The sequence below is a fragment of the Pyrenophora tritici-repentis genome, chromosome 1 (assembly GCF_003171515.1).
Source record: "Pyrenophora tritici-repentis strain M4 chromosome 1, whole genome shotgun sequence".
NCBI classification, from domain to species: Eukaryota; Fungi; Ascomycota; class Dothideomycetes; order Pleosporales; family Pleosporaceae; genus Pyrenophora; species Pyrenophora tritici-repentis.
The window spans coordinates 5,682,373-5,703,931 of record NC_089390.1 but is presented as its reverse complement, the minus strand read 5'-3'; the positions used below and the strand labels follow the sequence as shown (position 1 = coordinate 5,703,931).

Below are 21,559 nucleotides of genomic sequence, written 5' to 3'. Positions count from 1 at the left end.
AATTTTAGTAGAAATATGTGCGAGTAGCTCCAGCATCGTAGAAGAAGAAGGCTCTCTCGACATCGCCAAAGTTATCGAATGATGCCCCGAGTATTTATAGAGCGGCGGATGGCGACACCGACATCTTGTCCACCCAAAGTTTTTTACGATAGAATCCGGAAAATTTTCGATTTTAAGAGCGGGGGAGACAAAGCACACATAAAATCTTTCATCCCCCGTTTTAATTCCGACCTACGAGCTAGAAAGTGCTAAACGCCAAAGCCGGGTGAATTTTCAGGTTCAAAATGAAGAACAGGAAAACAACTCCATGTACCCGTATCAATTTCTATTTTAGAAGAAGAAGCGACGCACACAGCTGGTGTCACTCTTTATTTTGATTGAAACAAGGAGTGGTATAGAAGAGGAATGAAGAAGAAGAAAGGTGCAGGGTGGCAGCATTTTATATTCACTAGCCGCCCCGACAGTCTCAGCCGGACATACACGTCCGACCATAAGCTTTTTTTTAGGTAAACAGAAAGGCGACAGAACCCGTCATGATACAAGATTCAATTCTTTTTTGGACACCGAACAGAGAAAATCATGGGCAATAACGGGCTAGTTTTTAGAACAGCGGAAAGCGCGCGACACATATCTCCACCTCCTGGAAATGTTTTTGTTTAAGAAAGAGCAGAAAAGCAACAGCACCCATCATCCGGATCTTGTTGTATTTTAAACCCGCGAGAAGAGAGAAACCACATTTCCAATTGTTGTATGTATTTTAGAACAGCAGGCCCAACGCGCCACACGCACAGTGGTTCTTGGGTTGATTTCTAGGTGCGCAAACAGGGAAAAGCAGTAGGGCCCGTCATACGAGCCCATATTTTTACTTTTAGAAGTCCGAGAAGAGAACGATCATAGGTCTTCTACAGGCAATCATTTTAGAATAGTAGAAATAACATGTCACACTTTAGTGACGGCCCGAGATGTTTTGACTTTTCAGAGGAGCAGAGAATATGATCGGGACTGTTTGTAATTTTAGGGTGCAGAGAAAAACGCAGCACGTCGAGTGAGATTTTCTGTATTTTTGATAAAGCTTTTGAGAATGTGGAGATGGATGAGAAAGAGGAGAGGGTGCGAGGTAACAGGGGTTTATATAGGACCGTGTGTCCAGTTTAGGCAAAGCGTGGATGGATCTGATCTGCGGGACATGGAGTTTTCGAATGCACTTTTGGATGGAGCAGAACATGCCGAAATAACTGCACTAGATTTTTTTTGATGGATGTCCAGCCTGAGATCGACACATCGGCATGAGAAATAAAAAGAATCAGAAACGGCATTGCATTGTTAAAGTGTATCCTCACGCCCAGCTCCAGCTCCAATTATCCTCGACGACCGACTTTCGACCCATGAGCAAAACAACATCGATTTGGGTTCAACGCATTTAACACCAAAACGGCCCAAAATCCCCCATCTGATTCAAAACACGCTGCCTTGCTTCGGCATCCGGCGGGGGAAGAGGGACACTGCAACATAACAAAATCAGCATATCTCCCCACAACAGGTCTGCCCCACTTATTCCATCCTACCCCATTCTCTATCTTCTCCATGGCGACCCTACCGAATGCCACAGCAGCGGATACACTGGATTCTGAAAAATAACATATGGATGCGTATGAACAGGTAAGGAAGAGAAAGAATCTACATACTTTACCTCACTCAACGTCCTCGTCTGCGTATCGAGCACATATCCTAAGATCACAATCTCTTTTCTTACATGCTGGTCTGCGCGGATGTTTTCTTGGACTGTGCTGCTGAGGCTGGCTGTGTATTGGCAATCTTGTTGTTATTGTTAGCTCAATTCCCATCCACTGCGCTCATGATCTTCTTGGCAGTGGACGGAAGGAAGGGAGTAGAAACGGGATAGGTAGGAGATGGGAAAGACAACCCACCGGCATGCTGAATAACAGCAATCATAGCAATACGTTTCGTCTGGTCAGCCTGATATATACTACCGACAGTGCCTTCAGTGCGACCGCCGGGGGTCGGGATGACGGACGTGTTGTCTGGGTTGAGGTTGAAGAGGGGGGATAGGTCGAGTTCGGGTTTAGGTTCTTTGCAGGTGACTGTGTGTGTTGTTAGTTATGGGGTTTGAGGGTGGATGGTGCGAGGGGTGGACTTACTGATGACGAGTGAACCGCCGGCGGATGTTGACATGTTTATTGAAATGATGGCTGGCGTTGCTTGCTTGCTTGGTTGATGATGGTGATGATGATGGTGATGTTGGAAAAGGCGGTTTTATATCACTGCTGTTGCTGACTGACTCACTTACTCATTGACTGGAATACCTCTGACTCTCATACTACTGAGTCTTATACAAGCACACATACCTCCACGCATTCCAACACCGGCCGAATATACTGCTTCCGCGGCATTCCATCAACGCCCATCGTGCAAATGTCACATTGATGACTTCATCCATCGTGACAACACCACCTACCTTGTCGTTAAAACTGCTTGTTCCGAGCATCATCTCGCAGTAGGAGACTGATTACACATCCCTTACACGACCTGAACCTAGATGCGGGAAGCACCCGCCTGTAGATCACCAGGCCACGCTTTTGGTAACAAAGCAAAACAAGCATGGAAAATGATATGGGATTTTCTCTTTTTACGATTAATAATGCCACAGTCACCGAACGTTGTGCTGGCTAGTTAAATTGGTAGATTGCAAGAAAGGCTTGGATACCCCAGGACCGGCAAACTCGGACCATGTCGATCGAAAAGTATGCCAAGAGATGATGATGATGATGGTAGTGCGTGTGTGGTGTGTGGTGTGTGGTGTGTGCTTTGTTACACACTCCTAATCCGTTACCAACATGCCCTAAGTGGCGGTTATCGTGAACGAGGTTGCCCGCTAGTAAGCGCAGTCCATGGGTGAGTGATTGGCTTGCATACGCCAGGGGTGCCTCTATTCGGGTCTGAGCTACCAGCTACCGAGCCTGCTCGGTCGAGATGGCCATGCGCATGCAAGCCACCGATGCTGCAAGCCACAAGGTTGGGGTATGATGATTCTGCGGGCTGTATTCGTATGCTTCTACGGCTATAGTCAGGTACGCTGGTTTCTGAATAAGCGTAGGTATTTGTTTTTTTCTAGAAGACTATTCTTTTTTAGGTTTTGCACAGCCGTTTGGTTGCGCGTTCGAGATGTGGAAGGAGTCACGATTAGGATGATTATGCGGATTGCGTGCATGATGCGGATTGTTGGAATAGCAATGCTGTACGACAAATTCGGTTCCGAGTTTCGAGGTTTGCTGGACGGAGTATTACTAAACCAACATCAAGGTGTTGTTGCTGCTGCCACGCGCTCGCAGCTCGCGAAGCCGTCGGCATGTCGTCATGCCGTTGCTGCCCCGCTGGCCTGAAGAGGCAAGGCACGATGCATGCAAATCAAAAGGAAGCGACGGCGACGTAAGCTGACGTGCCGCTGAATAACCTGCTTCGACGCTAGATTGTTGGCGCAAATAGGGCGCCTTGGCACTGTTGCTTTGTGATGACTGACTGTGGAATATAGTCACGATGCGATGGTGGCTGCAGCAAGTAGTAAGGAGTCACTAGTCGTATAGCTTTGTTCTGGTAGCTGACAAGTTCATTGCAAATGCTCCGACGGTGCTAGTAGCAGCCCAAACGCCTTCAACTCCAAGCCCAAGCCAGCCGTGCTATCGTGACATTCATAAGCACTGCCCAAGTCTATGATTATTATTCCGTAGTGCCTTTATTAATTATTCCATCATCCCCCTCAGCCTTGTACCCTCATGCAGTTGCCGGCCTTGGTCCATAGTATTCAGTTGTATACTGTGGTGGCATTGAACGATGGTTGTTTTCATCCCATGAAAGGGCTCGGAGTGGGACCGCAGGATAGGGGGGGGTGTCGTCCGCCTTGGCTTGGTATGGAGGCGGTGGTTCGTCGTACCGAGTCGGATTCGAACTTCGACGAACAAGAGTAGTGTTGTTGGGCATAAATCTGGCGTGCAATGTGTTGGTCCAGCCTTGCACATTCATCTCTCGAGCTTGCTCCCCAGTCGCTGGACGCCCAGCTTTCCTCGACCGCGTCCTGCGCCAGTATATGAACCAAAACAATAGTATAGCGACGACGAATATCATAAGAAGGAGCATGAAGTAGTAGTGAACGGGGTCGAGCTCAAAGTCCTTTGCCGAAAAGTTCTCCTCGTCTTCGCTGTCGCTGTCGGACTCGTCGTCTACCCGTTCAGCGATAAGTCCAAAGGCCTGGCGAACAGAGATGTGTGCATGTGTAGGTATGCCGGCGGCGAAGGCCATGTGAGCATGCCGGGTGGTAGGTATCGAAGTCGGCGCCATGAGGAAGGAGTGCGGATCAGGTGTCGTACGTGGAGGCAAGGCGAGGCGGTAGGGCATATAACTCAGAAGCCAAGATGACCAGGGCAATTTCCTATATACGTTCCCGGCCATGGCATACATTCATTGCAAGGTCTACATGAGTTGTGTTTCGGGCAGGCGTCAGCAGTAGAAGGAGGTTGCCGTTTCGCGCTGGGCGAAGGCGCGAGGCTTGCGCCATGAAATCTTTTAGATATGTTTCTACGGCACGACGAAGATGTATCTGTAAGCATGCTCTCCTTCTTGCCAGATTGAGCCTATGTGACGAGGCAGAAGATGCGTCGCATAAAGTGATGAGGATTGGCGACCGTTCGGATCCTTGGCGGGCTAACTTCCGGGGCACGACAAGGACCAGGGCCAAGGGCGGAGAGGCGATCGCCTCAGATGTGGATGGATGTTGCCGACACGCTCGCGCTCGTACCCTGTTGTCCACTCTGCTTGAACTTATCAACCAACACCCCGCAATCTCTTTTACTACCTTTCACCATGGTCAAAGCTACACGAGGTAATTATGGACGTATGATAATACGGGCTGATATATTGACCACTTCAGGCATCCTCGTCAAGTGCGACGCGTCCATCAAAGCCATGTTGGTCGATATTGACAGCAAGAGTGGCAACGAGTACATCATCGAGGAGCTGGACGAGGAACATATTCTGGTCAAAGAAACAAGAATCAACGAGCTCAAGGCGCGTCTGAACCAGGTGGGCGATACATGACAGATGACACGCACGGGGCACTGATTTGAACAGATGATGAAGGAGCGTCTCAAGGAGCCGGAAAGTTCAGATTCCGAGTAGATACAAGTTTCCCATCTCGCCCACTCGACCGCAGATCCTCCGCTCGTTCGCAAATCTGTCTACGTCATGCCCTGCTTCTGCGCAGCTCCCTCGCATGCGCCAACCCACTCGACCCTGTCCTTTGTGAACAACTCGGCGTTGGCCTTGAAGTTGTTGAGGATGCTGGGGTCATCCAGAGTTCCGATCTGCAGAGGGTCAACAGAGCTTTCACAGTCAGATATGGGGACATGGGACATACCTTTATGATGCGCTTGTCGCCAAAGCTGGTGCCGTAACGGAACAAGGTTGAACCACAGTCGCCGCTGTACACACGTCAGAAGTTTTCAGGACAAGGAGGGCGGTTGATACATACCAGAAGCCGGAAACAATTTCATTGCCACTACCACCCTTGGTCTTGTACTCTTTTGGGGTGCCTTTGGTGACCTTGAGCGTTCCTCCCGGATACAGGCCGTTGCAAGAGTAGGTGCTTCCGCTAATCTTGCGGCAGTCGAGGCAATGGCAGATAATCTATACCCTGTTAGAATCGCCGATATCAGCAAGACACACGACATACCTTGGCTTCGGGCTCGCCTTCTACCTCATAGCGGACGTTGCCGCATATGCATCCTCCGGGAGCCATGTTGGCTGGTATTGGGAAAAGAGGGGAGAGGGAAAAGAGTAGTTATTGCAGGTTGACAAGATGTTGACAAGGAGACTCTACTGCTACACGACGTGCGACTTTATATCCATCATCTACCCCGCCGGATCGATCGACTGTACAAGCGCCCTATCGCAAGTTCCCCACTGCACCGGTCACTTAGCAAGTTAGCGTCAGCCTCTGACCCCTCGCTCGTCGTCCAGTTCTGCGGCTACTTGCGACCGACATGTGGCCGGAGGATGAGTTACTGGCCCAATCTAAACCCCTTGGCCCGGACGTTTCAGGCAATCAGCTGGCGCTTTATGTGTTGTTGGTAGTCATATTGGACCAAGGTCGCACTAGAAGCCGAGGTCCAGGTCCAAAATGGTAGTTTTTCGCATGCAGCCCCGATTAGCATACGACGTATCGTATAGAGTAATAGATTAATTTCATAGTAAAATCCGAGTTTTGGTCAATGCGCCAACCCGTCCAAGCAAAATGCAGTCGCGGAGTGGCGATTTCTCGTTTGTTCATGCACGTGATTGCGAGACATTTTGGCGTTGTTGGCCAATACACGTCCGAACTCTTGCCAGGCCTGCGTCACTATATGCTTAACCTCTGCATCGCCTCACCACAATGGCCAATACCCCCAATGTTTGGACGCAAATGAATTATGTTCCCCCGCGCGGCCAATGCAACCACAAGGCGTCTCTCCTCTCGTCAACATGTCCATGTCTACGCTTCATGCTACATCCACTCAAGGTACGGACGTCTGTGAGTTTGTCGTCATGCGTTGCTAATGTCTGCAGGTAGCGTCCTCTTATGAATGCGACGGCTGCGGTCACCACGCTTCATTCCACAGCATGGAAAACAAGGCAGAAGACGAGATTCGCAAGCGATGGGAAACCGAGGCCAAGACCAGGACAGAGCAGGAAGGGCAGCGGCCAAAGAAGCGCGTACGCGCCATTGAATACCAGGAACTGGGACAGAACGCCCTGGACATGTCTCGAGTTGCAAAGCAGAAAAAGACAAGGTCCACGGTTGCAAGAGCAAAGACCAAGGGGGCCGAAATGGTCGACGATGAGGTGGTTGAGGTGGATTAAGCACATAAGCAGCGAGGCTGAGCGAGCATAGTTATTGGCGTTTTGGTCACGGTTTAGATCACATGATACCCGCGAATCTATTCGCAATATAGGCATTTGGACTGGCAACTCTGAACCTTGGAAGAATGTGTGGGGTAACGCGTCGGGGATGCCAAGGCGTGCCCGCTTCATCTGGATTCTGGAGCTCCGCGCCCTTTCCTCCGCCTCCAACTTTGTCACGTACAACATTGCTCTCAAGCGTCTCAGTCCGTATCTTCTACAAATGCCATAAATAATCGCGACTCCCCGATCGGATAAAAGACGCCCCAAAATGGCAACGCCCACACCCGTGCCCAAGGACGAAAAGACGCCGTCAAAGAACCACAGTGCCTTTTCACCCGCCCCGCGCAGTGTTCCTCCCATGATGTCGTACGACTCGCCCGCAGTGCTTAATATGCTCAACGACGTTACGAGCTCAGGCATGGGCGGAGTTGGCATGGGCATCAGCATGAGCGGACTGGGCATGTCCAGCTTGGGCATAACGACAAGCGCCATGGGTCGCGCAGACGAGGCAGAGAGGACGCGCCGACTAAGAGAGATTATTGATATAATCGGAAAGAAGCCGGGTCGGGTCAGTGAAGAGGGCCTGCTTGCGCTCTGCAAGCGACTAGGCATACCGTACGAAAAGCACATGGACGAGGCAGGCACCTGGAGTCTGTTGATTGGAGATGAGGCCTTGTGCGACATCACGTTCAAGGACGACGAGATTGCAAGCGTAAACCTACAGACGGGCTTGGACGACTCAAGGCCAGATCTCAACTTTGGCGCATCGGGCTCGGAGATCCTGGTACGAAGCCTAAGGCCTCTTCCGGGACAGAGCAAGCTCAACATTACCCTCGAGCGCTTTTCCGAAAGCCTGGAGAAACTTCTGACGCTTGATAAGTTGGGTTCACCGCAGAATGGAGGGGTTAGTTGCTATAATGCCATTGCTGGTGTCTACACAAGTCTCAGGAAGCTCTTCGAGCATGAAAAGAGTGTGGAGCTTGCCAACCGCGCGCCCGACGAGCGCTTTAGAACATACAAGGCGGAGAGGGAGGTCTTGTGCAAGAAGAGTGGACGGCCGCGGCTCAATGGTGGTTCTTGTCTGGGACTAAGTTTGGAATATTGGATGGACAGGCGCAAGGTCATTTCCAAATCGACGCAAGAATTATCGGACAAGGGCAAGGAGAAGATGGGTACTGACTCGAAAGCGTCGAGCTCGTATCCAGAAGATGTCGTCGGAAGTGATAATCACTTATACTCGCTCACGATTGAATGCGAATCATCGCCCTCGACCCTCTACACACCCATTCGCATCTCCAACGACTGGATTAGCGACCAAATCGAAAAAGCGACGGACCACAACGACGCCACTACCTTGGACAGCATGCTCCTTAACACGTCGTCTATAAACTGGCTTGATCCGAAGCCAACATACCTCGAAGCCCCCGAACAATCAGACGATGCCATGAATCTCGACTCTGCGGCAGGAAGGCTACCAAATATACGCTTCGTCGCCAAATTCAACCCGCCGCTCGTCGTTCCCCTCGCCATATACATGCAACTCCACCAGCTCGTCGGCATTGAGCCACGTACTGACGAGTTCCGGCCGACAACGTTTGTGGGTCTGGCGCTGCGGCCTGGGACAGTAGACCCGGGCATGTCTAGCACAACGGGCGAGAGCACACATGTCATAACGAGCTCACGGCTTGTAGGAGTCGTCGACTCGGCAGGCAAGTACGCCGAAAAGTGGCACAAGACAAGCCTCTACGTGCCCAAGCTAGAATACAGCCGCACTCTAGAAAGCCTACCCTTCAGCCACCCAAAACAGCTTGTAGAAATCCTGCCCATACTACGACAATATGCACACGCCACAACCCTCCTCCGCGACAGCTTCTACGAACCCCCAGCAAAACCCACACCAACGCACAAACTAGGCCAAAACCTCACACCGCCCGTTACCCCCAAACGCCCGTCTGACAATGACGATGAGCCCCCGCTTCCAGTCGACATAACACTCAGCTACGCGCCTCCAACCCCGCGCATCACCATTCACGTCCCCCACCCCTCCACACCTACTTCCAATCCCAAATCAACCACAGACGCCGTATCCCACCTCCTTTCCAACCTCCTCTCCTCCCCCGATGACACAACCACCTACCGCGACCCCCTCACCGTAACCCTCGACCTTCACGCCAACGGCGACCTCGTCGTCGTAGACCAGAACCTGTACAAAGCCCCTGTCTCGGCGTCGTCGTTCCATCAGAATCAGAACGGAGACGTTGACATGGATACACAGATGGCAGAGGCAGAAGCTTTTGATGCGAGGCTTAAGAAGCTAGGACGCGTCATGGATGCCGTGGGGCATTTGGGTGCGTTTGCAGAGTGGGTCAGGAGAGCAGTAGTGGGTGTGGAGACTTAGGAAGCCTTTTTGACGCAGTTTGGGGAGGGGCTTAGTGTTATTTGGTGAAGGGATGAGGAGGAGTGAGAAAGGATATGGGACGACGAGAGATGGGGGATAAGGATGGGTATGTGATATGGATGAGGATGGAGAAGGCGTGAGTAGGAAGGTAAAAGAGATGATTGTTAGTATAGTGATACCCTATTCAAGGATGAAAAGGCGTTGGTGATTATCCACTCAGCAGTAGTGGAATATCCAAAAACGAAATCATCTCTATTTAACATGGACTTGTATATGTGTGATTAAACAGGACAGGACATTGACTGAGCCATCTTCTTTCCTATAATGGTATATGTAAGTGATGTCGATGCTTAGTAGCAGATGTTCACAACACAGTTTTGTTGTAACAACAATATAAGTAGGCAGTCAAGGTACTATCTACTACCCCTGTACATTATACTCGGTATTACACAGTACATGTATTCACTCATCTTCCTGCATATACTTGATGACATCTCAAACATGACTTGTATTGAAAGATGCAACACCGGAACTTCTGTATCTTGGCATTCGACCACATCTACCAGCCAAACTTCTCTCGAGAATTAAACACGTATCATCTTTTTCTTCACCATCTCATCTAATTGACATCAAAACACATCACGCATCAACAACAAAAAATAGTATCAGTGTATGTAGTTCATTGCCCATGCCATTACCGTCTCGTCATATCAGGCCATGTAAAACTCAAACGAAGAAAATAACTACCGAACTATACCGAAGCCAACCATTTTACAAGAGCGGCCACGTAATCCAACACGGTCTATGCACAAAAAGGGGGTATGAAGAAGAGGAGCAAAACAGAATACCCATCTATGGCTTGTGAATGTCAATGACCATCTCGGTTTCGACAGTTTCGGCCTGCTTGGCAAACCTGGCAACGTCGGCACCCTCGACCTTGCCGTACATGGTCTCGGCGATTATGCCAGTGATCTGGTATGGGTCACCGTTGGAGGCGGGACGGCGGTCCTCGAAGTATCCCTTGCCCTCGGCGGCGACGGCGCGGGGAATACGGACGGAGGAGCCACGGTTGGCGACACCCCAGGTGAACTTGTCATACGAGGCAGTCTCGTGCTTGCCAGTCATGCGGAGCTGGTTGTCTGAGCCGTAGACGGCCATGTGCTCAGCCTGGCGCTTGGACAGCTTCTCCATGGCGGCCTCAATGGCCTTCATGCCGTTGTCGCCACGAGTCTCGGTGGTGGAGACGTTGGTGTGGAGACCGGCACCGTTCCAGTCACCAGGGATGGGCTTGGGCGCAAAGGTAACCTTGGCACCAAACTCCTCGGCAACGCGGTGTAGGAGGAATCGCGACATCCAGAGCTGGTCACCAAGGTCAATGCCGGGGCAAGGGCCGACCTGGTATTCCCACTGAGCGGGCATAACCTCGGCATTTGTACCGGAAATGGCAATCTCGGCGTACATGCACGCCTTGTAGTGAGCCTCTACGATGTCACGGCAAAAGACCTTGCCGGTACCGACACCGCAGTAGTATGGGCCCTGAGGAGCGGGGAAGCCGTTCTTGGGCCAGCCATATGGCCAGCCAAACTCGTCGAGAAGAGTGTACTCTTGCTCGAGACCGAACCAGAAGCCGTGCTCCTTGTGCTTCTCAAAGATGATGGCGGCGTCGTGGCGGAAGTTGTAGGCGTTGGGTGAGCCGTCGGACATGTACGTCTCGCACATGACCAGAACATTGTCACCTAGACGGAACGGGTCGGGGTAGTATGCGACGGGGCGGAGGTAGACGTCCGAGTTGTCACCGGGCGCCTGACCAGTTGACGAACCGTCAAAGTTCCATTCTGGGAGGTCGTCGAGGCTCTCAACCTTCTTCTTCAAAGTCTACATTAGGTCAGCGGCTGTTTGGCGATCGTGTGTGACGCAGTGATCGAGGCAAAGGAGGGGTTATACGGCAGACCTCATGCAGGTCCTGCCGTCTGCAATCGGTGGCTTATCGTGGGGTTGCGATAAGGAACGCCAGGAATCTGTGCAGAAGGAGCGATTGGCCCAGTTTACGTCATACGCGCAGACTTGGCCCATCGCGGCTCCCGTACCCTGGAAATGTGTATCGCAACCACAGACTGCCTCGAGTGGGGGAAGACTGGATAAGTACAAAAAACTGACCTTTGATTTTGAGCGAATGCCGTTGGAGCCGTCTATCCAGACATACTCGGCCATGACTGAGCCCTTCTGGGGCAAGTCAAGGTACTTCTTGAGCTGTTGCGGAAATTAGCATGGGTGGTTGTGATGGTACACGAGCAGGAGCAGCATACGTTGGCGGCATTGGAGACGATTGTCGAGTTTGCCTATGACTTGTTAGCAAAAGACATGTGTATTGAAAAGATCAAGACACGTACCATGATTGCGGATGGTATACGTGACGATGCTGATGGTAGTGATGTGGTGGTAAAGAAGAGAAGCAAGTTCACGTCGACGAGGACGGTTTTATGGAGGGGTGATTGTTTGAAGTGGGGAGATGTGATGGGGAAGAAGATAAGGACAGCGGGCTGGGGGTTTGATTATAAGGTAAGTGTCGTGGAATGACTTGACTGTCTCGGCCTGTAGCGGGGCTAGCCGTGGTCAGATAATCGTTGGGCTAGCCGTAGCCAAGAGCCGTCGCCGAACTGCATCCGTGGGATGGACGAAGCAATGGCTGCTCTAAACGCGCGACTTTTTCCCTCCGCCGCGCACCCCCAGTAATTAGCCCCCGCTAAAGCCTTTTTCCCGCAAGTCCACGACACGTACGGCTTACCTGTCCGTATGCTGGATGCTGGCGGGTTGCTGATGTTACGCGTTTCCCTTGTCGTCTCCAAATGTCGTTGCCCTCAATGCTGGCCGGGTGTTGTCCAGGAACAAAGGAGCGCACGTACCGGTTCGGTTTGGCGCGGCGCCCCAGACGCACAGCCTCATGGCCTCCCGACTTTGACCGCAGCCACGCTGGATACCGTCGCCATATTGTAGCTAAATTTACCCGCGCCAGAGTACGTAGTACCAAATTGGTCATGCTATTCACCCTGACCCAGGGAATCTCTTACTATTGCACACACCGCTGCCCCACACCGTCTCAGAGACTACTGACCGCCGTCGTATCGTCAACTTTATGCCTCAATACGAGTGCGACTGCGACAGTCCCGGGGGTCCCTAAGCTGACTGTGTACAACCTCGTCCAACACCCTGCATACGGCCGCCGTCTTGGGGGGCATGGCGCCGCAGCCCCGGGTTGATGTTGGGGGGGCGATAAGCACGCTTGCAGCCAATGGCCGTATTCCCATTAGACGCTCTCGTCATAACAACATCATTTTCAACTTTTTTGCAACTATTCCCACGACACGTTCCCACAGTATGATACTATTTACTCAAGGGACCTTGACTATCCGGCACGGGGCCTCCGACTTGCTCTCTGGGTCGAGGACGTGCGTTTGTTCCAGAAGGACACCATGACGAGTCTTGGGTGCAGCATGGGCTTCCAAGCACCGCCGTCCAGGCACGGACTGCACGAGTTGCATGTCAACCCCACAGTTTCTGCACGCCCAAAAGCAAACGTTGACTGTTTGGAATCGCACGAATGGCCGTCAATGCGGTTTGTAATGGCCAGTATTGCCCAGAGTCTCTCGCACCGAAACCCCACGGCCGGGCTGAATGTAGCATGTAGAAGAAATAAAATAGCCGTGCCTGGCTTGCTAGAAAAAGCCGCATCAACATATCGGCAAAACATAATCGCGCGTGAACGTTGGGCTTAGCGGGGTTGCGGGCCTGTCGTCGATCTGCCAAGCCCGCAAGCCCGCCCACCAAAGATAAGGGGAAAATCCACGTCCCGATGTTACGTTTCTCAATCGAGTAACGCCGCCGGCCACTGAACCCGTGTCGCGACAGCGTCGCCATGTTCCCCCCTTCCCCATTTTCACCGCGACAATATCTTGCTGTCAGAAATGTTCAACAAGACATTGTAACATGTTTGAAATAGTCTGACAGTCGCGTGGAGAATCGGAACCGTGCGTGTGGCGTACTAGGTCAGCGTTGATAAGGCTAGAGGTCCGTCCCATGTGTTGGGAGGGATATCAGAAGGCTTATATTTTCCCCAGATCATGGCTCGCTGCTGATCGAGCGCAAGACACGTCCAAATGGTTCGCGCCAGGCTTATCCGATAGGTCGGGTGGTGCTGGGCCGCCACCAGACGCGCAGCCTACACTGATGGGAAATGCAACACCATGCCTGGAATCAAGCCAATCCACGGTAGCTACGTTATCCGATCGAGGTCCCAGATGTAGATTCGTCTTACCTGTCCCTCAGGGTTCCGTCATGACGCAACAACACCGCTCCAGGCAGTGGCACTGATCCATCGACCGCCATGCTCGTTATGCAATCGCAGGCACCCATTCTGCACGGCCCCTTCGTTCGGACCGGTGCAAGATATGACTTGCAGCCACAGGTGCTTCTGGTGGGGTGCCTCCAGCGGGTGTACCTGCAGGAGGCAAAAAGCTACTCTCAGCGAATCGCTCAGAATAGAACGGGGACCGTTACAGGCAAGTCCGACCTTCGGGGCAGCTAGACGCTTGCAGATGGCGCCAGTTGCATGACGCATGATATTTCTGGGGTAGACTTGGGGTGGTGGTGGTACTCGTTGAGTTGAGTGTCCTGCGGACGTCGGCCTCGTTACGTTTGACATGACCGTGATCAAATCTTCATTTTTTTTCGTATGACCACGTAGCGGTTGAAGCTGTGGTGGTTGGGCAGCTATCATCCGCGTGGGGTTTGCGAGGCCTGGCGTCGAATCTGGTCCTTGCCATTACTCATCCGGGGGCAGCAGTCGTCGCACTAGATTTCCGACATGGGTCGACGCCTCCAAAACACAAAGACCCAGAAGAGATGAGAGAAGGAAACATAAGACCAGTCTCGTCAATTGTTCCAGTGGGATCGATCAGAATCCGTCCGCTTCTCAGCTCGTACAGGGTCGCCTTGGCATGGGGGACGTGGAGATGTAGAAAGAGACGTGCCTCTACCAGCATGTACGCCAAGCGCCTGTGGTTATAGAGACAAAAGAGCAAGCCACAAACGGATTGTAGGAGACATGGTAAATGTTTTGGTCCTTGTGTGAGGTGTGTTTGCATGTTTGCAAATGGCCGTGGTATGAGTCCCTACAAAAACTTAGTCGTCCCTTGGTTCCAGTTCGACCAGATCAAGACAGCAACAACCAGACACGCCGAGCCAGATCGCGTACATGTGCTGGGTCGAACACGTCTACCATCGGCCTTGTTCTCATTGGGGCCGCGACCAGTTTGTAGGCGAACCTTGCTGCAGATGTCGATTCGCCAACGGTCATGCCATTGCATGCATGCATATCCAAGACATGGGATCAGTCAGCAGCAACGAAGCGTGCTGTATCTGCAAGTACCGCCTAGCTCATGGGGGAACATGTCGACCCTTGTCTCATGTCGTCGCCTTTCAGAGAGCAAGGCTGCAAGAGACACTACAACACAAAATGGCCGACGTATAAGGCCCATCGACTGAACCTGGCATCGTTGGTAGGGAATCGTTAGGGTGGTGCCGTCATGGCATAGTCGGAAGATTCGGCATGGTCTGAAAGTGCTCCAAGTTCTTTAACGGCTGATTCAATAGAAAAAAGTCCTGGGAATCGTCGAAGGAGGTCCGGTTCGATTGGGGTTTTTACGATTGCATCGATACGAGTGGCACCGTCTTGTCATTGTGTGCCATTGCCGCCAAGACAAAACAAGAATGAAACAGGACGACGAGAAACAACACGTCGAGCTGGAGGCAACGAAGAAGACAACAGTGGAAAGGGTAGTGTTTGATTCAAGTGTCGTGTAGTTGTCAAGATGTTCAAGAAAGATGAGGGGATATGTCTTGGCACGGTGTTTTCGACCAATAGCAGGCTGCCATGAGGTAACAGCAACTGGGTTGCTCTTTCCTTTGCACCTTGTGACATGGCCTTTCTAGGCAAACTATCCAGCATCGACATTGGAAATGCCAGTTGTAGTGTTGACGAATCTACGAGAGCGAGCATCACATGTCATCGAAGTGAACAATTGTGGATGCCTGAAATGCACGGCACAAAAGCCTCGGCACCAAACCTAGGTACATACACAACTTGTGAATACGCTATCGTCTGTACGAATCCAGGCACGAGCAACCCGATCATGTGTAGGTAATCACATTACTGGCCCTTGGCTAGGCTTCGCTATGCCGCTCCATTGTTTCATGTAAAGACGTGTGTGAGCACCCTTGTACGGACCGTGCCGTACACATGTCACGGTGGGAAAAGCAAATACACGGCATTCTGATTACCTGGCAGTGGGTTCAGGACGAGTAGCAGCGGTTGACACGACAATGCGAGGTTTCCCCTGAGATTAGCGAAAACCTTCAAGAGTGCAAACTGACTTGTCTGGGCCGACGACGCTGCACGACCACCGCACCGGAACAGATCATCCGGAAGATCATATTTGCAAAAAAGAAAGTCGGCCAATTCTCGTACGCGATCACGAATATGCGTCTCGCCATGCAGACAGAAATCGGGATCAAACGTGGTCAGGGCAGTGGATAGGTGCGGGTGCCGGGAATGAAAGCAGTCGGGCCAGGCGTCGGTTTCATGGTGCGACGACTCCACATGTGCACCTGTACGCTGGTTTGACACAGTCCAACGGCTGTACTTGCAAATGCTTGGAAACATGGGTTTTCTTCCTGACATGTCCTCGTTTGCGATAGAAAAGATAACCTGGCGGATTATACTAGTGCTAGGTTTTGACGAGACTATATATGCACGGAGCAGCGAATTGTACAGGCGGCCACGTGATGGTTCGGCCGTGGTTCCAGGCATGCACATTGGATCAAGCAGACGGCAGCAGTCGGTAGTGTCACAGGCGGCGTGCCACTTGTAGTACCAGCAAAACGCGATACAAAGCTCGCGGCGACGTGTGGCCTTTATTATCGTTGTTCCCATGAATCAGGGTCAAGGCTACACGATATTCGCATTGCGTGTTCCGTACGAAAGCGGCCAGCATGTCTTGAGCCTAGCGAACACCAGGGTCGATTGATCGTCGTCTGGGATGTCTTCTCATCAGACAATACCCCCGATGATATGACACTCGTTCAATCTCTCGTCTCACATCCCGTCTTGTCCTTGAGCCATCCCTTCTGGCCTGGAAAGATTGCGTACCATCATGTGCCATTGACGGCCTATTTTTCCTTTTAGCAAGCTATAGTCACTCCTTGGCCGTTTGCACGCCTCTTGACCATCACCGCTCGTTGCCCTTTTTTCCTTGTACTGTTGCTTCAGCTACAGGTCGCAGTGCGACAACCGCTACGGGCGCGCCGCGATATTACCCGCAGAAACATAGTCTTTGCCTACACTCCGCACGTTTCTTCACATTTCATCTTCAATGCATAGACACACATACTCCGAGACGGCCGCCATGCCGTCACCACGTCCGTGTCGAAGCGCGAGCTTCAGCAGCGACAAGGCGCCCTCGCTCGCCAGCTCCCTTGGATTCCAGATGCCCACGACTGTTCGCCCGTCACCCGCCTATATCGCCGCCTCGGTCGCCTCGCAGACGGTTACCGATCATCACAATGCGCAGATGCGCGAAGAGGACGTGGACGCCGACGAGCTGCAAAATGCAATCTTCTCCGAACCCGCTCTGGCCCTCTTGAATGCCTTTCTCGACCACCTCCTCTTTGCATTTTTGACATCGGCGCGATCGCCATCGCTCGCCGCAATCCGACCCGCCATATCCGATGTGCTCAAGCCGCGACTGGCCCGCGAGGCCATGGAGGCCGCCGATGAGGAGCTCGAGGGTCTGTTGGCCGGTGAAGATGACGATGACGCAATTACACAAGAACACAAGACCATGGGCTCGTGGGACGTGGAGAAGATGTGGAAACGTACCCGCCTACGCATCATGGTCTACACGCGACTGGGTGAATTCGAGGACGAGGACGAAGAGAGGTTCGTCCAGCAGGAGCGCGGGCTCAGCATGGATGACGACGAAGATGAAGAGGCTGGCCTAGTATCCTGGTCTTCGGCCATTTTTCTGACTTCAGTCGTCGAATATGTTGCTGAGCAACTGCTGCTCGTTTCGGGTTCGGCAGCGCTCGCTCGTATGGCGTCTAGGATGAAGAAACTGGCGACGGAAGATCAACCCATCGCCATTGAACGCCTCATCATCGAGGAGCCCGATGTGGAGAAGATTGCGCTGAATTCGACACTGGGCAGGCTCTGGAGGACATGGAGAAAACGTGTCCGATCTCCCCTATCGCCCATGTCTCCCGGACGAGGTGTACGCGCCTCTTCGAGCTACTCAAGCCTCCTTCGTCACAGAGCCAGCCGCGACACAATAAACACACTGCACAGCGACCCCGAACCGCTGCCCGAGCACCCTCCGACAGAAACCGATATTGCGGCAAACATACCCCTTCCGATTCGCGAGCGCGACGTGGACGAAATCGAAGTACCTGGCCTGGCACCGACGTTTGAGGACGAGAGTGAGAACTCGAGCGCGTCGACACCAATATCGTGGACGCCGCGACCAATGAGCGTCTTGGTGTTGTCTCCAGTGGAGTCTTTCAAGAAAGCCCAAAGGAAGCGTCCCACGTCTACACCGCTGCCTTCAATACCACAGTTCTCCGTACCCGAGCAAGCTGCCGAGGACCAAAAAGTTAACCAGCCCGACAAACCCGCCAACGGTCATACCGAGACTTCCGAACACACCGCCAAACATATTGAAGCTTCGGACAAGCTGCACGGCAGTGATGACAGCGGCTCGGGGCGACTAAGCAACAATTCTACCGAGACAGTTTCGATACGAAATGAGCAGCCAGAGCCGACCCAAGCCGAGTTTTCCCCGGATCCTTCCATGGTAGCCTTTGCGGCGACTACAGGCATGGGTTTTGGAATGAATACGGACGACCCAGTGACATCCGACGAGGCTGACAAACAGGACAATGGCAGTCCTCAGAGCGAGGTCAAGGTTATGCGCTCAAAGCGCATGTCCATTGAGAGACCTGGTCCTCCTGGCTTGGTGCGTACCTTTTCAACGCGCAGTAATCGCAGTAATGGCCCAAAGTCTCCACACTCTACGCCTGGAACAACACCAAGGCCGACTGTACACAATGACCCAACTTCGTACCTAGACATGGGCGTCTCAGATGACGAGGAGCCCGCCGCCATTGGTATTGCCAAAACATCGGATAGCGTCATACAATCAGCATCGACCACACCACAAGAATCGCCCCACGAACGTTCCAGGAGTGGAGGTTATGTAGAAGTGCAGCCGCGAAGCTTTACACCAAAGTCACTTGCTCATGCTAGTACCCCACCGCCTGATGGCAGGCACGGTAGGCCCATTGTGCCCGACCGGAGTATGGTACGCAAAGAAGTTGCGGCCAACTTATCTCTAGAAATGGGTGCCATCATCTCACCGCGGCGACCTGACGTATCTCGCAGTGTGTCGCGAGGCTCGTCGTTGCCTGCTCTGCAGGAAGTGGACAGTAGTCCACCATCATCACGCAAGGAAAAGACTGCTTCTACACACACTAATGCCCGCAGCATCCATACTGACAGTCCCAAGCGTAGCCCCACTACTCTTGGTCAAGATGTACTTTTGCAGGATAAACGATTACACCGCGTGTCTACGGAAGAATCGACGCGTGAAAGGTCTTCCTCTGACAATACTTCATTGGGACGCCACCCGTCGACTTCTTCATCTGTGCGTAGGCTGGGTGCCATTCCTGTTTCCAGCGGGCGTGAGTCTGTATCCAGCCACCGTTCGCGTGGACTCAGTGGCCGCATGTCCGAAGAAGATCGGGCGCGAGAGTTTGACTCTCTAGTCAAGGGCAAGGACACGGTGAAGTTTACCTTGACCCCGCAGAGCATGCGAGACTTGGATGTAAGTGTTTTTGTTTCCCAGTTGTTTACTTTTGCTTACGAGTCAGGAACCCGTGCAGAAAAAAGGCATTGCTCGCAGACCTTCAAAGTCTTCAGTTACCGTGTACCCTCGGGTCAATGCTGACGATGCGTCCTTTGGCACTGCAAATCTACCAAACACGTCGACGGCTCGCAAGGGGCCTACAGCTTCCAACCACAAGCCCTCTCCAAGCCGGAAAGTAGTGACACGACCGCTAGCAAGGGATCCAAAAATCGAATCGGAGTCAATGCGTGACTTTGCTGACTTTATACGATCTACCGGCCCTTCTCCAGGACAAGAACAGCCCGTGCGGCCTTTTGTCAACATTAGCGGTAACGGCTCCAGATCTGCCAGTGCATCAACATCGTCGTTGGGACGCAAACTATCAACGAGGCAACCCGGTCCCGGCGGTGCACATGGCGCGTCTCATAGGCCACGCCCTAGCATGGAACCACGCAGTCCAGCAGGTCTTTCTAGTGGCAATGGTGACTTGATTGACTTTATTCGCCAAGGCCCACCGGATGCTCACAAAGGTCAACCTAGGATACCAAAAAACATTGCGCCCTTTCGCACCACGGTAGATTCCGACCAATTCGATAGTATGCTTGGTGGCCATGGCAACGTCGAGTCTGCATATGGTTCTGCTGCCTCTACTTTGGAAAGTAAAGACAGTACCCAGACAATCAACTCGCGAACTGGTCTTATCCCATCTCCCAGTGTTGTGCAGCCGGCCTATTCCAACACTCCACAACAACTCAGTGGAAGCATGTCTGCCCCAGGCAACGAACCGCACGTTACCAAGACTCGTCGACGCGTCAAGGACCCGTATGCCATTGACATTTCCGACGAAGAAGAAGACGACGAAGAGGACGAAGATCAGTTGACTGCCCTCCCATCGCCCAGCCAACCCCAAGGGTCTAGGCAAACACAACCAAAGCAGGAAAGTTTCATGGACTTTCTCAATGACATGGAGCCCCCATCAAATACCAAACCTCAGCCCTTTGTCCTCAGCGAAGAAACCATTGCGGCCGCACGAGCACGCGCAAATTCCACGCGCAACGGCAATGGTGTACCACCACCCAAGACAGGCTCAACGGCCTCTATTGCCTCGGACGCCCCTCGCGCCTATAAGCCCCGGTTACAAGCCCGGGCCCCGGCCGTCGCAGACGCAGCGACCGTGAGCTCCCGTGCCGCTACCAGCGACCTAGCCGACTTTTTCAAAAACTCGGCTCCACCTGAGCCGCCTGTGTCGCGCGCGCCGGTTAAGAAGGAAGAGGAGAAGAAGAGCCGCAAGTTTTGGAGTCGCAAGAAGACATATGGTGATTTGCCGTGATTGGTTTGAGGATCGGTGAAATTTTTACTTTACTTTTGCTCAATCACAGAATGAGCGCTTTACGATAAGATTATGTATACCCCGAATTTCCTTTGTAGTATTTGTTCTTTTGTTGTGAGGATTGAAGGTTGAAGACTGTTCTTTTGGCTTTCTGGATACACACAGATGGTGAGGAGGAGGAGAGGGACAGACTGTGGATTGTTGTCATTGCTGTTGTTGTATATGGTGGATATGGATGAAAAGGCTTCTGCGATACCCATTTTCTTTTTTACAATTTGTTTCATATCGACTGAGATAACACTCTGATTCCATTGAAACAGGAAGAAACTTTAGTTTATTTCTCTACTGAACTGTAACCATATATCGTTACAATGAAGTGTGTGGTGACTTGCGATGTCGTGTTTGACAGACGGAAAGCATGAGCGGAATTATTCCGTTGTTGTGCATGGCGGCCCCCTCACGGCATCCAACTTCACATACCGCAGCCACTATGCCAAGATTTGGTGAAGATGAGATGGCCAGTGTGCATATAAACCCTCTTTCGGGTCTGCAGCTCCTGGTTTCTAATCTCACACTTGAAAATCATTGTTTCCAAAAGCCTGCATCTATATTGGTATGTGTCGGATCACGAATATCAACGATATCTCAGCCACGCGATCGGCCGCACGGATCGAGGTCACGCGAGCAGGCGCACTGAACTGCAGGTTGAAAAAAAATACAGTCATTTGGCTTATGAGTAGCTGACTGCTCCTTTCTAAAACGACAACTAATGGGATAAGATGTATAGTCCGTCCTCTTCCTCTTCCTCTTTCTGTGTACTTGAAAACTCTAGTAGCATTAAAAACAGGGTAGCTGCTCCTTCCTAAAATCACACTATATACCCGGGCTGTTTGTTTCTTCCTATGCGTTCTTTCTAAAAAGTCCAAG

At 52.1% G+C, this 21,559-nt stretch overlaps 8 protein-coding genes across 8 annotated transcripts; 4 read left to right on the top strand and 4 right to left on the bottom strand.

Moving 5' to 3' along the window:
* Positions 1–1,833: 1,833 nt before the first annotated feature.
* PtrM4_022390 (uncharacterized protein) lies at positions 1,834–2,193 on the bottom strand (the record flags this gene model as incomplete). The annotated part of the gene is made up of 2 exons (XM_001932038.1): positions 1,834–2,102; positions 2,160–2,193. 2 exons carry the CDS (start codon positions 2,191–2,193, stop codon positions 1,834–1,836), a joined length of 303 nt encoding a protein of 100 aa, XP_001932073.1.
* A 1,596-nt stretch (positions 2,194–3,789) lies between these two features.
* On the bottom strand, positions 3,790–4,353 carry PtrM4_022380 (uncharacterized protein; the record flags this gene model as incomplete). Its single annotated transcript, XM_001932037.1, has 1 exon — positions 3,790–4,353. The coding sequence occupies one exon, from the start codon at positions 4,351–4,353 to the stop codon at positions 3,790–3,792; it is 564 nt and encodes a 187-aa protein (XP_001932072.1).
* A 522-nt stretch (positions 4,354–4,875) lies between these two features.
* PtrM4_022370 (RNA polymerase II transcription factor B subunit 5) lies at positions 4,876–5,190 on the top strand (the record flags this gene model as incomplete). The annotated part of the gene is made up of 3 exons (XM_066103515.1): positions 4,876–4,894; positions 4,943–5,094; positions 5,143–5,190. The coding sequence occupies 3 exons, from the start codon at positions 4,876–4,878 to the stop codon at positions 5,188–5,190; spliced, it is 219 nt and encodes a 72-aa protein (XP_065965717.1).
* Positions 5,191–5,249: 59 nt separating this feature from the next.
* Positions 5,250–5,809, bottom strand: PtrM4_022360 (glutathione-dependent formaldehyde-activating; the record flags this gene model as incomplete). The annotated part of the gene is made up of 4 exons (XM_001932035.1): positions 5,250–5,375; positions 5,429–5,492; positions 5,543–5,697; positions 5,744–5,809. The coding sequence occupies 4 exons, from the start codon at positions 5,807–5,809 to the stop codon at positions 5,250–5,252; spliced, it is 411 nt and encodes a 136-aa protein (XP_001932070.1).
* Positions 5,810–6,442: 633 nt separating this feature from the next.
* Positions 6,443–6,909, top strand: PtrM4_022350 (uncharacterized protein; the record flags this gene model as incomplete). Its single annotated transcript, XM_066103514.1, has 2 exons — positions 6,443–6,568; positions 6,616–6,909. 2 exons carry the CDS (start codon positions 6,443–6,445, stop codon positions 6,907–6,909), a joined length of 420 nt encoding a protein of 139 aa, XP_065965716.1.
* A 532-nt stretch (positions 6,910–7,441) lies between these two features.
* On the top strand, positions 7,442–9,349 carry PtrM4_022340 (uncharacterized protein; the record flags this gene model as incomplete). Its single annotated transcript, XM_001932033.2, has 1 exon — positions 7,442–9,349. One exon carries the CDS (start codon positions 7,442–7,444, stop codon positions 9,347–9,349), a length of 1,908 nt encoding a protein of 635 aa, XP_001932068.2.
* Positions 9,350–10,201: 852 nt separating this feature from the next.
* On the bottom strand, positions 10,202–11,560 carry PtrM4_022330 (GlnA, Glutamine synthetase; the record flags this gene model as incomplete). Its single annotated transcript, XM_001932032.2, has 2 exons — positions 10,202–11,224; positions 11,507–11,560. 2 exons carry the CDS (start codon positions 11,558–11,560, stop codon positions 10,202–10,204), a joined length of 1,077 nt encoding a protein of 358 aa, XP_001932067.2.
* Positions 11,561–16,809: 5,249 nt separating this feature from the next.
* PtrM4_022320 (Amelogenin domain containing protein) lies at positions 16,810–20,632 on the top strand (the record flags this gene model as incomplete). The annotated part of the gene is made up of 3 exons (XM_066103513.1): positions 16,810–19,281; positions 19,328–20,124; positions 20,203–20,632. 3 exons carry the CDS (start codon positions 16,810–16,812, stop codon positions 20,630–20,632), a joined length of 3,699 nt encoding a protein of 1,232 aa, XP_065965715.1.
* Between the last annotated feature and the right edge of the window lie 927 nt (positions 20,633–21,559).